At 35.7% G+C, this 20211-nt stretch overlaps 1 protein-coding gene across 3 annotated transcripts in view; it reads right to left on the minus strand.

The window, feature by feature from the left end:
* DTNBP1 (dystrobrevin binding protein 1) overlaps positions 1-20211 on the minus strand; it is a 145626-nt gene that overhangs the window by 108653 nt on the left and 16762 nt on the right. For all 3 annotated transcript variants that reach the window (XM_077143749.1, XM_077143748.1, XM_077143750.1), the window contains exons 5-6: positions 19912-20044; positions 8850-8982 (exon numbers count right to left, since the gene is read on the minus strand). In XM_077143749.1, coding sequence (XP_076999864.1) covers positions 8850-8982; positions 19912-20044 — 266 coding nt within the window. The remainder of the gene's footprint in view (positions 1-8849; positions 8983-19911; positions 20045-20211) is intronic.

Consider the following 20211-nt stretch of genomic DNA (forward strand, 5'->3'; position numbering starts at 1 on the left):
AACAAATGAGTATGATTGCTGAATCACTATACTGATTTTTTTTTAATCTCTAGTGTCTGGGAACAGCTAGTAGTAAAAATCTAAAAACATGGAATTGTAACTCATACTAAACTCTATAATCTGTTCTACAAGTGATTGCTGTGATGTGCTTTGAAATGCATTGCTTTTTTGCACATGTTATTTTTCACAATAAAGAAAAAAAGCCCATTTGATGATAAAAAAAAATTTTAAAAAAAAGAAGTAAAAAAAAAAAAATGAAGCACCCCAAAGTTGGATTAGAATTCATGTATTGAGGTACAGGGTCCATTGTCAGAGGATCTTAAGATGAGGATCTAGTTGTTTCATCAGAGAACTCCCTAAATATCCATATCTGCAGTCCTTTTCTCTTGGATTGGTCAGTTCCTCAACAAACTCTTCAGTCTTCTGCAAAGGGGTATAATTTGGCTACCAGAGTTCCTAGAGCCAATACAGAAAGAGGTCTAAAGAAACTCACTATTTGATATGTAGATTTTCACTTATTCCCTCTGTTTTTAACTGTACTTCTACCTGTCCTCAACTGTGTCTAGTATCAAGCCTGAAGCTTGGGTCCAAATCCACGTCTCTTGAAGAGCTAGGGCTGGTATAATCACCTGACTGAGAAGAGGAGGGATCTACCTGTTCCATGCAGATTCTTTCAACCAAGCCTCCTGCTTTCAGCACAGGTTTCCTGGTGCCTTCAATTCCTGAGTCTTTCTAGAAATCTGTAGCATACACCAGCTTGCCTTATGTCACAGTTCCCTCTAAAGGCATTCAAATTTCAGCTTAGGTTTCAGATTGCTCTGCTTTTCTAAGTCAGTTAACACTTATCCATCCATTTTCATTAGTGTATTCTCTCGTCTATGATTAGTTTTTCTTCTACTCTTTTTTTCTTTTGAACTGTAGCTTTCAAAAACTTCCTTATTATCATTTTAGTAACATTTCAGTAAAGTATAGAGGTAAATGATTGTGTGGACTCCATTGTGTTAAACTGAAGTTCTATATCAATTGAAAATATTATGGTGTAATTACCATAGACCATAAACATTACCATAGACATTGCACTAGTTTCCAATTTATTCCCAGTTTTCGATTTCTCAAGTTTGAATTAAAGTAACCAAGGCAGAACTAAAAATGTAAATAAAATATCTCTGAATAGTAAATGTTCTACATGATTTATTTAAAAGATTTTTTGATCAATCTACACTTGACTGAATAAACTTGCTCTAGTCTCTTAATACTATCAAACCAAATATATTATTTATATTTGACCAATTATTAATCAGCCACATATAACTCGAATATTTCTTTTAAAAAGACATTCCAGAAAATTTCTTTTAAAAAGACATTCCATCTTTTTATATTATGATTAAAATAAGCTGAGCTCAGAAAGATCATAGTTTATAAATAGATCTAAGCAATATTACATATTCAGTATTTCCACTATTTGTATTTAGAAAGGCAAGTTACCTGGAATTGAGAATTGCCAGTGATTCTATGAGCTATGTGATCCTAATTTTATCTAGCCCTTTGAAAAGACTCTCATAGTTTCCTAGACCTTGCACACAAAGCACAAGCAATGAAGGAAAAAACAGATAAATAGAACCTCCTCAAAATTGAATCATTCATTTCAGTGCTTCAAAGAACTTTGTCAAAAAAGATGAAAAAGCAGTTTACTCAATGGGGAAACTATTTGGCAACCACATATCTGATAAGGACTTCACATCCAGAATGTACAAAGAAATTCTACAATTCAACATTAAAAGACAACAAAAATTTTTTAATGGGCAAAAGACACGAATAAACATTTTTCCAATGAGGAAATACAAGTAGCTAAAAAGCACATAAAAAGATGCTTATCTTCACTATTAGGAAAATGCAATTCAAAAACCACAATGAAATATTTCACATCTATTAGAACGGTCACTATTAAATAAAAAGGAAACTACAAGTATTGAAGAGGATGCATTCAATGCTGGTGGATATGGAAAATGGTACAGCCATGTGGAAGGTAGCATGGCAGTTCCTCAGAAAGTTATGTATAGCGTTGCCCTACGATTCAGCAACCCTGTTACTTGGTATACACCCAGAAGAACAGAAAGTAGGGATGCAAAGACATTTGCACACCAATATCCACAACTGCCAAAAGATGGAAACAATCCAAGTGTTTATCAACTTATGGATGGATAAAGAAAATATGGCCTATAAATATGACAAAATATTATTCAGCTGTAAGATGAATGAAGTCCTGAAGCATGCGACAATACGGATGAATCTCGAAGACATTATGTTGAGCGAAAGAAGTCACATACGAAAGGACAAATATTGTATGAGCTCACTAATATGAACTGATTACACTATGTAAACTCATGGACATAGAATCTAGAATATAGGTTACCCGGGGATAGAATGAGGCTAGAAAATGGGGAACGATTGTGTAACATGTATGGAATTTTTAACTAGGTTGAATTTAAATTAGTGGAAATGGATAGAGATAATGATAATGCATTATTGTGAGCATAATTAACTATGTGAGTATGGTTGATAGGGGAACTTTAGACTCATAAATATCAATCAACAGAAGGAAAGCCAGAGGTTAAAACATGGGAATATATAACTCAGTAAACATGTGGTGGATGATAAGGTGTTATTAACAGTACAAATATAAAAAATTTCCTCCGTGAACTAGAACAAATGTAGAAAACTATGACAAGGAGTTAATGACAGCATTCTATTTAAGGAAAAAAACATGCCTATTGCAAACTATGAACGATAGTTAACAGAGATATCTTAATATTCTTTCATCAACAGTAACAAATATACCGTACCAATGCTAGAAACCAAAGATGTGGGGGAAAAAAGGAACAGGATGTTTTGGGTTTTCTCTTTTTCTTTTTTCTTCTTTGCTTACTGGAGTAATGAAAATGTTTTAAAAAAAACTGATTGTGGTTATGAACGCACAACTACATGATGATACTGAGAGTCAATGATTATATACTTTGGGTAGATTTTATGGTATGTGATTATACCTCATGTGCTGGTTTGAAAGGATGTATGTCCCCTAGAAAAGCCATGTTTTAATCTAAATCCCATTTCATAAAGGCAGAATAATCCATATTCAATACTGTATTACAGATCATCTCCCTGGAGATGTCTCCCAATCAAGAGTGGTTGTTAAGCTGGATTAAGGGAATTGCATCTCCACCCATCTGGGTGGGTCTTGATTGGCTTACAGGAGTCCTATAAAAGAAGAAACATTTTGGAGAATGAGCGATTCAGAAAGAGCAGAGAATGCTGCAGCACCACAAAGCAGAGTTCGCTAGCCAGCGCTTTGGAGATGAAGAAGGAAAACGCCTTCCAGGGAGCTTTATGAAACAGGAAGCCAGGAGAGAAAGCTAGCAGATGACACCATGCTCGCCATGTGCCCTTCCAGCTGAGTGAGAAACTGTGACCGTGTTCGCCATGTGCCTTCTCACTTGAGAGAGAAACCCTGAACTTCATCGGCCTTCTTGAACCAAGGTATCCTTCCCTGGATGTCTTTGATTGGACATATCTATAGGCTTGCTTCAATTGGGACATTTTCTCAGCTTTAGAACTCTAAACTAGCAACTTATTAAATTCCCCTTTTTAAAAGCCATTCTGGTATATTGCATTCCAGCAGCTAGCAAACTAGAACATCTCAGTAAATTGCATTAAAAAAAAAACCCCTACAAAAACAACAGCAGAAAATGGAACTCACCTATTTATTCTGAAAGTAATTTCTTAAATTAAGCAAGCAGTTCCTTGTAGAAAAAAAAGACTATATTCAATAACCATGCATCAAAATGTCATTATTCTATTTTATAGTTAAGAAAATAAAGCCTAAGAGAAGATAGGCTATTTCCAAAAGGTCATACAGATAGCAAGCACCAAAGAAATTCAAGCTTATATCTTCAAGGACTTCTCCCATTAGCCCAAACAAATTGTGTTTCTGTTATTAAACACTGTGAATTAACCAGAAATAATAATTTCAGGATAAAAATAAGACTTCAATTTCAATCACAAGACTGTATTAACAGACAATTAGATGGAAAACACATTGGCATTATTGATAAATATTTATTTGTGAAGATGCTATAAGGAACTATTAACAAATAAATATCTACATTCTTTATATTCTTTTCAGCCAAGGTCTTGGAAAGTCAATATAAGGTACCAGTTAAATTTCTCATCCTTGAAGTTCCTCTTACGTAAAAAAAAAAAAAAAAATGACCTTAATCTCATGCTGCCCTTGAGAACAAGAAAACAGTTATACAATTGCTAAAATGTGGCCTGTTAAAGAGTATGAAATATTTACTATTATTTTACCTATAGATTTCAAGTTACTGATAATAACTGTAGTCTGTTTTAGTTTTCTACCTGCTAAAACAGCTACCATACAATGGTTGGCTTAACAGAAATTTATAGGCTCACAGATTTAGGGGCTATAAGAATTGCTTCCTCCCAAGGTTGGTATCTTCTGGCTAGCTGGCAATCTTTGGGGTTCCTTGGCTTTTCTGTTACATGGCAATGCACATGGCGGCATCTTCTCCTTTCTCTTCTGTACATGGTTTTGGTACCTTCTCTGCTCTCTTCTGGGCTCCATTGATTTTCAGCTTCTAGCTGCTCCCTGGGGCCTCTCCTTTCTTGTCTAATTTCTTTTGCTTATAAGAACTTGAGCCACATTGGATTAAGGCCCTCCCTTACTCTGTTTGGGGATGCCTTAACTAATCATATCTTCAAAGATCCTATTTACAAATGGGTTCACGCCCACAGGACCAGGGATTGGGTCTTGTACATGTTTCTTGTGGGGGACATGATTTAAGCCCCAATACAGTCCTAACTCTCACACTATTTTTTTCTTCCGTATTTCACAGTAACAGGCACCATCAACAAAACTGTTTATTACATCTATGTTTACTAAGAATATGTAAATTTTTCAAACCCTTTCAAATGCCCGCCAAGAATGTTTTAGATGGAGCAAGCCTTTATTCTGCAGCAGGATGAGGTACAAGGAAGTGATTAGTTTGCCCAAGAGCATACAGTTATCAGCAATGAGCCAGGACTCAGGTCTTCTGACCTCAAGGACAGTGCTCTTTCCACTACAAAAACCTACCTCTAAAAAACAAATATTCTCATAATCCAACTCAACCTGTCTGGATAGATCATTTAAATAGCCCAAACACATGGAGCCCAGAATGGGAATGAGGGTTTGTAATTCTGTATAGCTTAATGTAATGCCCAGATACGTTCCTGAGTATGTTGAGCAGATAATTATAAAGTATTGGCAAGGTTCCTTGAGAGATGGGAGAAAAAAATATGGAACTACTAAACACTACTACTGGGGAAACATCTGAAACTGTCTCAAACATTAGGAACTCCAAAGTCAATAGGCCAAGCCCTTGATGTTAAGACTTGCCCTTGGGAAGTTTATTTATATAGCGGAGAAGCTAAGCCTACCTATGCCTAAGAGATACTTGCAGAGGACCTCATTTGTGGCTCAGATCTAAGGCCAGCTCTGCAAGTAAAATCAATACGTTCCCCGCTACATGCAACATGACTTCGGGGTGAAAGTCTCCCTAGCAACATGGGACACGAATGTCAGAATGAGCCTGGCCTTGGCACCATGGGATCAACAATGCCTTCCTGACCAAAAGGGGGAAAAGAATTGTAATAAAATAAGGTATCAGTGGCTTAGAGACTTCAAATAGATTAGAGAGGCTATTCTGGAGGCTTCTCTTACACAAGCTTCAGCTACATATTGCTGTTTACCACGGTTTGCCAAACCCCCCAAAAAATCATTCCTGCCAAATCTAAAATACACCTAGGGCTCCATCAGAAATTAATGAAGGTTCCATGCCCTATGATTACTTTCCAGAAACCTAAATCCTCCAGATGAGTTTCTAGGCCAGAGAAGTCTTGAAGAATATCAACTAATTCCATCCACCATCCTATATTATTGACAGACCTTTTCAACATGAAAAAGTTAGAATAGGCATAACCCAAACACCCTTAAAGATTGGGAAAAAGATCAAAGGAGAAAGTGGAGTTATAACAGAGAAGACAGGAATTAACAAATGTGTACGACTGTGGAATCATTATAGTGACATTTCTTTTAGTCTCCAGTGTCATGGAGCAGATAGAAGGAAAAACAGATTGTGGAACTGTAACCCCTATCCATCCAAAATCTGTTCTATAACTATTTGTTGCAGTATGTGCTGAAATTTATTGCTTTTTTTGTATATATATATTATTTTTCACAAAAAAACACCCTTGAAAAAAATATTCTGTCATTTCAATTATACGAAACACTAAGACATATGTAGTACATTTTGGCTTTTACTTAAATTACAAGTGATGCTGTTTCATTTTATAACATAAATTATAATACACTAAATATATATCTAAGTTATTAGGTGAGGGTGAGGAAAAGTATGACAAGTAAAATTTCAGAATTTTGCCACTTTTTTCTATCTAATCATTTTAACTTATCAAACCTGAAAGTTAACATTATGTATTATAAGTATCATATACCAAATAACTGAACTTCAATACAAATTGACAGAACATAATATTCATAAAATTTTTATATCCAACTATCTAAAAAAAAAAGAACTCATTAAAAATATGGACTACCCATCCATTTGTTGCACAAGTAATAATCCAAGTGAGCTAGCATTGGCTAACACTGACAGCAAATACCATATATCTTACACTATTCTAAGCATTTGACTAATTCAGTCCTTAAAACAACCCAGAAAGTACTATTATTTCACACCATTTTACAGGTGTGAAAACCATGTAAGTTGCCTAGGGTCACACAACCTGTATCCAAGTTGCCCAGCCTCTTGCAAAATTTCCTTTCAAAATTCTAAGACTTCTTATCACATTCCTTGAAATTCTTGCTACATTATTTTAAAAACACACATGATTAACTTATTCACAGCAGAATACTTCCCTGTTCTTTCATTTAGAATTGAAGACTGTCTTAACCATCTCTAACTCTACTTCCTTCTTGAGGGAAAGTTCTTTATCTCCCATAGCCCATATATCAACCTGGAAATGCCCTGAATCATAACATTTGCCCACTCATTCAAAAGTCATTCCTCTGAAAAGGGTTCCACTTTGGTCATATACCCTTGCTGTAATCTTTACAGGGCAAGTTAAATTTATAGAAATCGCTTCAACAAAAATCACATACATACAAACTTTTGCAAACAAATTTTCCATGGTCCCTTAAAGCCCTTCTACTAATAGCCTGCACCAGGGTACTCTCCCCAGTCTCAAAATGTGGTCTCTGACCCATGGAACCACCCATATCAGAATCACCTGGAATGTTTGTTTAAAGCAATCCACTGGAATTAGACCCTCGGAAAATAGAGCTCAGGAGTCTGCATATTAAACACTCTCCCCAGGTGATCCTTATGACTCTTTAACATTTAGAACCCATCCCTAGGACACACGGACTGGGCTGGAAATTTTTGCTCTATAATACCCAGGTTTTCCTCTCTACTTGATCCTTAGCATCACTCTAGGAAATTTTAACACCGATATAGTAATCCACTACACTTAAAGTATACATTAGTTTCCCTTTTTTTTTTTTTTTACCTTCTGTACATCCGTGACCATCATTTCCTGTCATGCTAGCAATCCCCTACTGCCATACCCCAGACCCAGAACTACTCATTGTACCAATAAGCTTAAAATCAGTAGTCTGTGTTGCCCACTCTAGCCACCAAATCTGCTCTTCAGCCTTACCAACTACAATCTTATGACTTTTGTTTTCTCCCATTTAATAATCTCTGGCAGAGCTTCAATTCCTTCTCTGCTCAATAAAGATGACAGCTGATCACTCAAACACTCTCCCCAGCTAGCACGGACTTCCCCATGGACTTCAGAGATACCCACCCTGCAACTTCCAGCTCCATCCTAGATGCTCACCACATGAGTTGGGACGCAATATCTAATTTAGCAAGCTATGGTAGTTTGATGCTGTTATGTACAACCCAAAATCAAGTTCTTAAGTTTAGTCCATTCTTGTGGGTATAGACCTATTGTGGGTTAGGTCTGACTAGGTTATTTCAATTGAGATATGACCCACTCCATTCAAGGTGGGTCCTAATCCTCTTACCAGAGTTCTTTATAAGACGATAAAACACAGAGAATAAGAGATGAAATTCAGAGAAAAGCCTGGAAAAGCTGAAAGGACCCATAGTAAAGCAGAGAAGAATCTACTGAAGCCAGAAGCTGAAAGCCACAAAACCTGGGAGAGAAAGCCCAGCAGATGCTGGCCAGGTGCCCATGTAATCGAGCTATCCAGGATGCCAGCAGCCTGTCTTTAGAGTACAGGTATCATACTGTTGATACCTTGAATTGGACATTTTCATGGCCTAGGAACTATAAGTTGCTAAGTTAATAAATCCCCATTGTAAAAGACAACTCATTTCTGGTATACCGCATTCTGGCAGCATTATCAAACCAAAAGAGGCTGCTACCCTTAGACTTCTCTTGCATTTCTAGTTCAGGTTCCTACTTTCTTGGAAAACTTTGACTCTTTGCTCTGTTCCCCTCCATCTACATACTGGGGATTCACGAGTTTTACCCTATCCTTAGCCTTTCAGAACTCATCTCCATAAAATGACAACAGCTGGTTGTAAAAAAATAATAATCATGTTTTTGAAAGCTTACTATAATGAGCTTTACACATTGAACCTTTTGACTTTTATCAGTTCAGATTTATAAAGAATAGAATATAAAAGTAATATGGAAAACTCTGAAATTGAAAATAAGTATTGTGACTAATTTTTCCAACTCACCTCTTATTTTTCTTGTAATTTTCCAGTTGTTGGGACTGCATATGTTTGTATCTTTCTAATTCACACTGCCCACATAAATCCTCCAGATGCAATAGATGTTTTTCTACCTCCTCAAAACTAGCTTCTAAATGAGCTGAAAATATATAAAATAAAAAAAGAGAAATAAACATCAAAAATTCAGAATCCTTGATCACAGATAAAAGAAAAAATGTCCAAAAGCAAAAATTTTAAATTGTTGTGATTGTTTTGTGTTTGCTTAGAATCCTTTACTGAACTTTCTTGAAGCAAAATAAAATACACTGACCACCATTAAAACATATTTCAAGTTACCTTTTTTGAGACTATTTCAAATATTTTCAAGACCCAACTTTCCAAAAATACTTTGAATATTCTAATAATCATGATGATGAGGAAATGGAGTATCTTAATTAGCCTAATTTTATATTCTAGTGATCCCATGTACCACACATGAGTAACCAATTTTCAAATGAGAATACAGCAAAATATAGTTAACACAAATTACACCTAACATAATTTAATATTTGATATTCCACATTAACCTTTCTTTTACCTCAAGAACATCATATACATAAATCTTCAAGGCACTGCAGGTAAGCACAAATACTCAGTAAGCACCGGTCACTGCCTAGTCAGCTTCAAGAGGGGAAGAGACTCTGGCTGTAACCTTCAGTCTACTGTAAGTCTTTCAAACTCCACTCTACCTCTAGGCCACTGAGCTGTGAGGCTTCAGTGGAACATGGAGATCATCTACTCAAAACTTTCATTTAAAAGATTCAAGACAAAAGCCTAGAGAAATTAATTCAGTGCCTTAACCATCACTTAGCTAGTGAAGGGCAAAACTGAGTCATTCTCTCACCACAAAGATTTCTAATTGATAAGATGCTATGAAAATTAAGATCTCACAGTTGTAGGGGTGAGTGAAGGCTTTTCTCATAGAACAGAGAAGTTTCCTCTTTTAAAAAAAATTCTTTTTTATCTAGATATCTTCACACACATACAGTCCATCCAAAGTATACAATCAATGGCTCAAAATATCATCACAAAGTTGTGTATTCATCATCATGATCATTCTTAGAACATTTGAATCACTCCAGAAAAAGAATAAAAAGGAAAAATTCATGCATCCCATACCCTTAACCTCACAATGACCCCTAGTACTTCAATCCACCCAATATTTTTTTACCCTTATCCACCCCCCCATTATTTATTTATTGTTTGTCCTTATTTTTTTAGTTATCTGTCCAGACCCTGGATAAAGGGAGCATCAGATACAAAGTTTTCACAATCACACAGTCACACTGTAAAAGCTAAATAGTTATACAATTGTCTTCAAGAATCAAGGTTACTGGGATACAGTTCAACTCTTTCAGGCACTTCCCTCTAGCCACTCCAATCACCATAAACTAAAATGGGATATCCAGATAATGCATAAGAATAACTCCAGGATAACCTCTCAACTCTGTTTGAAATATCTTAGTCACTGAAACTTTACTTTGTCTCATCTCTCTTCCCCCTTTTGGTCAAGAAGCCTTTCTCAATCCCATGACACTGGGTCCCAGCTCATTCCTAGAAGTCTTGTCCCACATTGCCAGGGAGATTTATACCCCTGGGAGTCATTTCCCATGTAGGGGGGAGAGCACTGAGTTCACCTACCAAATTGGCTTAGAGAGAGGCCACATCTGAGCAGTAAAAAAGGTTCTTTGGGCATAATTATAAGTAGGCTTAGCTTCCCCTTTGCAGGAATAAGTTTCATAGGGATGAGTCCCAAGATCAAGGGCTCAGTCTATTGACTTGGTTGTCCCCAATGCTTGCAAGATGGGGAAGTTTAATATTTCCTCTTTTCCTCCCAGTTCCTCAAGGGGACTTTGCAAATATTTTTTTATTCTCTGCCCTAATTACTCTGGTATGTATCGGGGCATCACACTAACCTGGACAAACCAACAAGATCTCACACCCTATTCAGGATTCCATGTGATTATGATGTTTGAATAAACTGACCATACAAGTTAAATTAGATAATGCGCTACCCAAAATATAAATTTTGCACCAGATAAACATCTCTTCCTTTGGACATAGAACAGACAAGTTTTCAAAGTGAAAGTTTTAGAACTTAAACAACATCATAACCATTTACCAAATAGTCATTGGAATACGAAGTTTTTGGAAGACAGTCCTATGCTCAAGGAGCTGACCATAGATGAGAAGCATATTTCAATGACAATATACACTGTCAAAACAGACAGTTGAGTGGGGGAAAGCTTCAGCGAGAGATCACACCAAGCCTGGAAGCACAGCAAGGCAGTAGGGAGGGGGCAGCAGAGAAGTATCAAGGCGGCTGTGCAGCTTTGCGGTGTGTCTCACACAGCGATAATATAATCTCAGCGCATCTAATGAATTCATTTACCTACTAGATTTTCCTATGATATTTAAATTAGCTTTCATAGCATCAGGGTTAGAAGCAAACTATTTAAATTTCAACTTGCAATTAAGATGCAAATTTATAAAGATGCAAATTTTTGCCCATTTTAAATTAATCTTTGATCCAATGATCTATTAAATCCAGAAACATTCACATTTTTTAATATCCTAAATTCTAACTCTACTAAATATTTATAATTATAAAAATTTCCATCTCCTCTTCTAGTTAGGTAAGACCTAGTGCTTAAAGGCATGGATTCTTTGAAAATAAAATTTGGGTTAAAAAATGTGATGACAAGTCATTTAGCGCTTCTCTTCAAAGATATTATAGGTGCTGAATTTTTGTCACATTGGTGTACTGTTGTAAACCACCGGTAAATCTGAAAAAGGCTGATAATAATAATAATGCAGTTCATAATGTTTTTGAATTTGTCTTCAGGGGCCACATAAAACAGTTAATGTATGTGATTATGGAAAGCCTAATTGAAGTTACTAAATTTGCAAAATCTAAATTCTAATCAATGATTATATCTAAAATATTTAATCAGTAAAATGGCATACAAGGAATTTATATGAGAAAAAACAGGAAAAATGATATATTAATTGCTATTTGATTATTTTTTACTAACTTAAATAGAAAAACGACTATGAAATTTGGCCTGGGAGCTAGTCTAGTATTGAAGAAGAAACATTCAGTTCATTCTGTTATAACTATTTTGACAGGGTCTTAAAATGTACAAAAGACAATCACAGATAAATGGATTATTTAAAAGACGATTTTATTTTGATTTGTGATAAGAACTAGAATTAAATCTAATATGGAATCCATTTAACTCTAAGCTACTTGGTTTCTTCAGTCTCATGCATATTATCATTAGCATATAGGCGACTGGTTGAAGGTAAGGCTTTTTTTTTTTTAAATACATTTTTATTGAGCTATCTTCACACACATACAGTCTATTCAAAGTATACAATCAATGGTTCACAAAAGCATCACATAATTGTGTATTCATCACCATGATTATCTTTAGAACATTTGTATCACTCCAGAAAAAGAAATAAAAAGAAAAAAGAAAAACTCATACATCCCATACCCTTAGCCCTCCCTCTCACTGATTACTAGTATTTCAATCTCCCCAATTTATTTTACCCCTTTTTTAGGAATTTCATTTATGTATTTTTTTGTCCTTATTTTTTTACTCATCTGTCCATACCCTGGATAAAGGGAAGGAACATCAGACACAAGGTTTTCACAATCACACGGTCACATTGAAAAAGAGTTATACAACCGTCTTCAAGAACCAATGCTACTGGAACACAGTTCAACAGGTTCAGGTACTTTCCTTCAGCCACTGCAATATACCACAAACTAAAAAGGGATATCTATATAATGCATAAGAATAAGCTCTCAACTCTATTTGAAATCTCTTAGCCACTGAAACTTTATTTTGTTTCATTTCTTTCTTCCTCCTTTGGTCAAGAAGGCTTTCTCAATCTCATGAGGCCAAGTACCACTCATCCCTAGGAATCATGTCCCATGTTGCCAGAGAGATTTACATCCCTGGAAGTCATGTCCCATGTAGGGGGGAGGGCAGTGAGTTCACCTCCCAAGTTGGCTTAGAGAGAGAGAGGCCACATCTGAGCAACAAAAGTGGTTCTCTGGGGGTGACTCTCAGGCCTAATTATAAGCAGGTTTAGCTTCTCCTTTGCAGGAATAAGTTTCATAGAGGCAAAACCCAAGATCGAAGGCTCAGCCTATTGAATCAGCTGTCCCCATTGCTTGTAAGAATATCAGGAATTCCCCAGACAGAGAACTTAAGTATTTCTTCCTTTCTCCCCAGTCTCCAAAGGGGACTTTGCAAATACATTTTTATTCTCAGGAATGCATTGGGGCACCACACTAACCTGGACAAAACAACACACTTTCATGCCCTATTCAAGATTCCATGTGATTATGATTATAGTGTTTGAATAAGCTGATCATACAAGTTAAATTAGATAATGTGCTACCCAAAATATAAATTTTTGCACCAAGTAAACATTTCTTCCTTTCATCTCACACAGAAGTTGCAATTTTAAAATATAGACCATATGTTCGTTTCCCGACCTATGCACCCCAAAATAAAAAAATTTTTAAAAATATATAAAGGACAAATCATCTTTTACCGTGTATTCTGATTTATCTTACTTCTATCTAGATCAACTTCATTCATATCTCGAGTCGAAGTCTGATCACTTTTTCAACTTTTTCAAAGGTTACTGAATGGGGTAATGCTGACTTTCATAGCTTCAGAGCTCTAACACTGAGTCTCAGGTATCACTGAATACCTGAAGTTTCATTGCAGCAGCTTCAGCAACCAAAACACCACTCTCATAAGTCTTCTGTTGATAACATGGGAACCAGGTGAAAATATGTGGCTGGTTGGGAACAAACCTGACCTATCAATGAAAAAGAAAGAAACCATACACCTTCTGAACAGGCTAACAGCATTGTGTTCTTGTTAGAATGGCAAATTTAGATGAAAAATGCTTGGATAGTAAGTGATCATTTTATTATTGCCATCAAATTATGTTCTCCCCTTTAAAAAGTTCCAAAACCTCCTCAGTACTTGCAGATTTAAGTTAAACTCCTTAACTTAGCATTCACGAGTCCCTCTGGCCACAACATATTTTACAACCTGATTGCTACTTTCCGCCACACATTCTCTATCACAGCAAACGGGACCCCTCGCCATTCCAAGAAGAACCCCGTACACTTTTGTCTCCTTGCCTTTGCATGTTCCTGAAATGCCTCTGCTTGGCCCCTTGCCTGGGCCTAGTCTACCTACTCAGGCCCAGTCAAGGCTGCCTCCCATCCCACAGGGCTGCATTCCTCTGCGGTGCTTTGGCACACTTCTGAACCTAATATGTGATTTCTATTTAGATGGACATGATGCTTGTATTCTATCACCTCCCTCAACAATTAGTAAGGGGTTTAAGGATAAAGGCTGCATTTTACGTATCTTTCTATGTCCTAACATCTAATATATTAAATTCAATAAAGACATTTTCTGGAATCTACCCATCTAAAACACAAAAGAATAAAGAAAGTTAAATCTATGATTCAAGTTCATCTAATTTAAATAAACACACCAAGCTAAATTTTGTAAGAAAAAATTAGCATGGGCAGAGAACTCAGAAAACATTATATCACACAATGGTGTTTTATTATTAAAGGGTATCAAATTAGGCCATATCATCAGTGGGTTAAAGGAATAAAAGCAATGGAAATTTCTCAGTTTAATTTTTAACAGGCTTGAAATCAGTAAAAAATATAGAAGAGTTGTATTAGCTAAAATCATTTTTTATACTTAAAAACTTTAAAATAATCTCTTTAAACAATAATTACAAGCATATATATATGCTTTATATATATATAAAACGTGCATTTATATATATAAAATGTGCATTCTGAAAATTTTATTTTGAATTTAAATTGGCAGAAATTTTATTTCTCTGTCACAAACTGTCATTTTTTATTATGAAACGAGTCACAATTATGAGTGAATTTGGGAAGCAAACTTATGATTCATGTACATAAAACACTAGCAGACCTTCATGGACACAAATATGCCTTTACAAGGAGCTCAAACTTCATCATTTTGCTCATTATAACAACAGCATATGTCTCATTTAGTGATCAGTGGAAAAGATTGGAGGAATTTTATTGTGAAAATCCATTTGGGAATGCCTGACAGCTGTGCATAAAAGAGCTTCACAAATCTTTGTGAGAAGACTATCCCAGAGGAGGAGTGATTTTGTTTGGAATTTTTCTTTGTGCCATTTGTTTTGAGAACATATTATCTACAGTGTAACCCCTGATTACAGAATGAAGCAGCACATCAAAATTATTTCACACCTATTGAGTACTTTTCCAACAAAATAACTAGCCTCAAGAAACAAAGAGATCTTTGGCTGCAAACCCATAGATCACAGAGGCCAGGTAATGAAAGACTGTAAAACAGCTCAAATGCAGAAGTTACACTTTTATAGTAAGAAAGAAACTTTAAGAGGTGCACTAACCTGCAAAAGCCATCATGGCACAAATGCAATATACTAAAAGGTGTCTATAAAGCAAGTTAATGTACCACTTGAAGGGTCTAATCTCAGAAAGTATTGTGGACAATAGGATAATCTAGTTCATAAAACACTGATAGCTATGACCGTCTCCCAGTTAGATGTCCTCTCAAATGCTGTACAGAAGAAAACAAAGCAATAATGCATCAGGTTAGGTCAAAACAAAAATGCAAACTCAAAATATGGCCGTCATTCTCTTACACCACTTTGTTATCTGTTCTAGATTAAAGTAACGGTCTTCAAAAAAGTAGGGCATAATAAAATAATAGAGAAAAAGTAGAAACACAGTTTGATAAAGGAAAAGCATTAGACTACCCTCTAGTGGATGTTCAAGAGAATTCATTAAATACTTTACATTTTCCCGGTTTTATGATAAAACGCCCACTGTGGAATTTCACAGAAAGTGTACAGAATCTAAATGAAAACATTCCATTTTACCCATATTCACTTTCTTTAAATGTACAGAACACTACACGTTGCTCCTTTCATCACATTTGCTACTGTGATTTTTGCATTCTTTGCTATTTTACAAAATAAGCCAAACTGTCTAACACCCTATCCAAAGCCACCTGCCAGGGCAGAATGATGGTTTTGTAAATTTGTAAAGGCTAAGAGAGACTCCACTAGAAGGTCAGCAACTTGATGGCAGGTATCTAGTACTGTTCACTGCTCTATCCCAGGAACCTATAAATAGTGCCTGGCATATGCACTGTCATCCACTGAATCCTCCATACTTACCAGACAGGTGTGCTCACTATTCTCATTTAGCAGATGAGGAACCTAATGAAGTTAGAAAAAATTGCTTGAGGTCTCACAGTCAAGAAGTTGTGAAATCCAAATGCAGATGGTCTGAGAGGCCAAAGCCCATGGTTTTCCAGTTCTTAGTACACCTTTACCATTTCTTTTTAAAATTATAGTAATTTTCAACTGAACAGGCTTTTTGCGGGGGGTACATGGTCTGGGAATCGTACCCGGATCTCCTGCATGGAAGGCGGGCATTCTACCACTGAAGCACCCGTGAACCCTGAACAGGTTTTTATAAGTTGGATGGATTGTACCTCATTAAAAAAAAAAAAAAAAAAAAAAAAAAACCAAGAATGGGTTTCTTGTTCTTCATAATTCCTGGGGCATATTTTTTTTTAGGTCATGGGATAAAACACCTAAAAGCATCATCAAATTGCTAAATTGCTTACATCATACAAGACTTTCATTTTTTTAATAGACAGCAAGGCAAGACCAAAAGAATTAAGCAGTCTGAAAAATGAAGGGACTGGATATGGTATTAAATCTGACAGTGAAAGGGTAAAAACTTCAAAGAAGTTAAGGGAATCCTGTGATTAAACAGAAGTTAATGATTATTTTCTTCTAGGTTATTTTTATTTTTCATTTTTGCTTAACTATGTAAGCCTTGGAATATTATATCAAGGCTTTTAGGTGATGACAGGAGATATTTTGAGGCTACCAAAATAAAATTCTAGTAGTGAGATGATTCTGAAAACAATAAGGACTTCCACTATGCTGAGAATGATGAATAAACTCATTAAACTGAATTCATAAAGTACATTAATGATAGAGATACATATTTATACAACTTTTCCCCATCATATTTGGCTTCAAATCTTTTCCTGTTACAAAGAACATGAATATTGGCACTGATTACACAAAACTTAAGATGCTTAGCCAAAAGTCTCATACATTCAAAACATCTCTTAGTAAGCTTTTTTGAAGCTAACAAATTCTAGGCTTCTGGAATTCCTAGTTGTGGCTTGCTATATTCTAAATTACTAAATATAAATATCAGACAAATAAAAGCAATGAACTGAAACCTAAATGTAGCATATCTTTCAAATATTAATGAATAAGTCAAATTGGCTATATACACATACACACATACACAAAATACATATGAAAATGACCTTGATTTTGGAAGTATTAGCCCCTTCTAAGCAATCTGAATTAACTTTCTATAAAGAAGTCAATATAGGTTAGACACTGGGGGATTGAATCATGTTCCCCATAAAAGAAATTTTCAAGTCTCAATATGTGTTTCTGCGGGTGTGAACCTATTTGAAGATATTATTAGTAGTTAAAGTATGGACTCATTACTAATTAAGATGTTGGGCAAACTGAATCAGGGAGGATCTTAATTCTTGTGACAGGAGTACTTCTAAGGAAAAGAAATCTAGACAGAAACAGAGATGACTGAGCAGAAGTTAGACGCCAGAGGTCAGAAAAAGCCAGAAGCGAGTAGAAGCCAGAAGCCAGAGGAAATCAGAGGAGTGGACAAAAAGAGAGATATTGTCATGTGATAGAGAAACCCCAAGGACGGCAGCAAGCCAGCACCAGGATGCCACAGGCTCCAGGAGGAAGGATGGTCTGTCCAGACCTTGATGTTGGACTTCGAGCGTCCAAAACCATGAGACAATAAAATCCCATTGTTTAAGCCAACCTGTTGTGCGGTATTTGTCAGAGCAGCCTGACAAATAACACAAACAGACTAGGAAAAAAGCATTGATTCAAACTATTCTGAAGTGACTATATGACCAGAATAGTATTTCAGTGAGTCCTTTAGCTTTAATTTGCCTTGAATGGTAGATGTTCTCAGGTCAGTAAAGAGAGATAATTCAAGTTAGCATTTAGGAAAGCAAAGAAATGCAGTTTCTAAAGAGAAAAGTCATACATCATTGAATATCAAACTTTTTTCAAGATTTTACAATCCTAATTAACAATAAAAATTGAATATCAAACTTTTTTAAATAGAATTTTTAAAAATAGAATACAAGTATTCTATTTAAGTCTATAAATAGAAGGCATTTCCTAAGCCGAACTAACCATGAAAATAATTAGAATTGCTGCAAAATTAATTTATTTAGCAGAGTGGCATTAAAAAGAACATCTATCTACAAACATAATTTACATTCACCTTCAGGGTGGGTGGGAGGGGGGAAGAAGAAGGGAGGTATACATAGGAGAGTATCAAAGCCTCTGTAAAGAAATACAATACCAATGAAAAGCAAGTTACTCAAAAAGATTCTGGTGCTAGAGACTCGGGTTCGATTCCAGAAGCCTGCCCATACCAAAAAAAGACGCAGGAAGGTAAGCGAAAAGAGGAGTTATAAAAGAAAATTCCAAATATCTTGGAGACTACTTATATCAGTTAACTATCCAACCCTGAGAAGGATTATTCCTGTACCTACAAGACAGAAAAAAATGAGTGCAAACACTGCTGTTTTTCATAGCTATTTAACTTTTCTCCTAAAACCTCTTTTCCATATCCTACCTTGAGAAATAATCAACTCTGACCACATAAGACATCTGAAACAGCCTAGCGGCCTTAAGAATATGAGTCTTGCAAGATACTGTCCAAAGGCCTGTTAACAGCTGCCATGCTAACAGGTTCATGACCCAGGAGGACACCACTCCCCAGGGTGGGATCCTGGACCCATGTCTTAATAACTGTGTGGACTTAAGCAAGTCACAACCCTTTCAAGCCTCAATTTCTTTATTTGCAAAGTAGGAGTCATAGTTACTTTTGCAGATTTGTTGCGATGATCAAAATCGTAAAGAACCTAAGACTCCCTCACATACAGTAGGTGCTCAATAAATGTGAGCTATCGTTAGAAGCAGTGGCATTCCAAATTGTCTATTTTATTCACACACATAAACAGCTGTTTTATGAGTTGCTGATTAACTGCTCTGTAAATCAGTTTGTTTTAAATAAGGAAATAACGAAAACAGGAGGAAATAAAGTAAACTTAGCTTCTCAACTATGATCAGGTTATCACTCCAAGAGAGTTTATTTTTTAAATAAGAGCTTAGCTTCTCTTCCTACTTCACTAAGATCTTAATCTTGGTTACAAAATAGTAAGCCACAATATTATTCTATGATATGACAATGTCAAACATAAAAGATAATTTTAAAAATATAAACCCAAGAAATAAAGACTATCAACATAATCCATCCAAATGGAAACAAAAAAATAAAAACTTTCATAGGTATATGTTGCGTCAAACTGGTCCCCTTATTTGATTGGATTCAGTTATATCCTTTTACCAGTTTGGGGAGAAAGGAGTATATGCAACACTTGAAGCTCTAAGAAGACACTAAATTTTAAAAGTAAAAGCTTTCAGAGTACAACCTATGATCATTACAAAGTCACCCTAATCCTTTAGATTTTCTATATCTAAATAAAAAAAGTTAATGTCCACAAAGGCAGCCCTAAGACACTACAAAAATCAACAAAATGATGATTCCTGGGCTGAACTAAGGCAGAAAAAGTTACTGGCCCATATATTTTAGAAACCATTTCCAGATTTCAAACATTTTTCTGCATAATCTTCAATTAATGCAAATGTGAAATTAATGAGAACTCACTATTCTCCAAAAATGTTTTCCTGTTAAGCAAGAAGTTATTGCATTCTTAAAAAGCTGTTGAAATAACATCAGGCCATGTCCAAATTACTTTCATTCCTACAAGTAAGGTACAGACACAAACATTAAACTTACTCAGATTTGCTGTCATGGATTCTAAATCTGCAATTAAACCTGGAAGTTGCTGCAGCTGTTCCTGTAACTCTATGAGGCTTGTCTTTTTTTTCTCCCAGTGTGCTGAAAGCATAATCACCTCACTATCCACCAGCTGCAACAAAGAAAAGAAATAGCAAAGTAAAACCGGATTGCAGGTACAAAGAAATTATAGTTAGCATGAGATTTAGTCAATGTTACCTTTAGCAATCTCTCTACTGAGTATAGACAACAGTACACTCTAAAGAAGACTGAAGTTGTTTTCTTTTTTAAGAATGAGTT

The sequence above is a fragment of the Tamandua tetradactyla genome, chromosome 25 (assembly GCF_023851605.1).
Source record: "Tamandua tetradactyla isolate mTamTet1 chromosome 25, mTamTet1.pri, whole genome shotgun sequence".
NCBI classification, from domain to species: domain Eukaryota; kingdom Metazoa; phylum Chordata; class Mammalia; order Pilosa; family Myrmecophagidae; genus Tamandua; species Tamandua tetradactyla.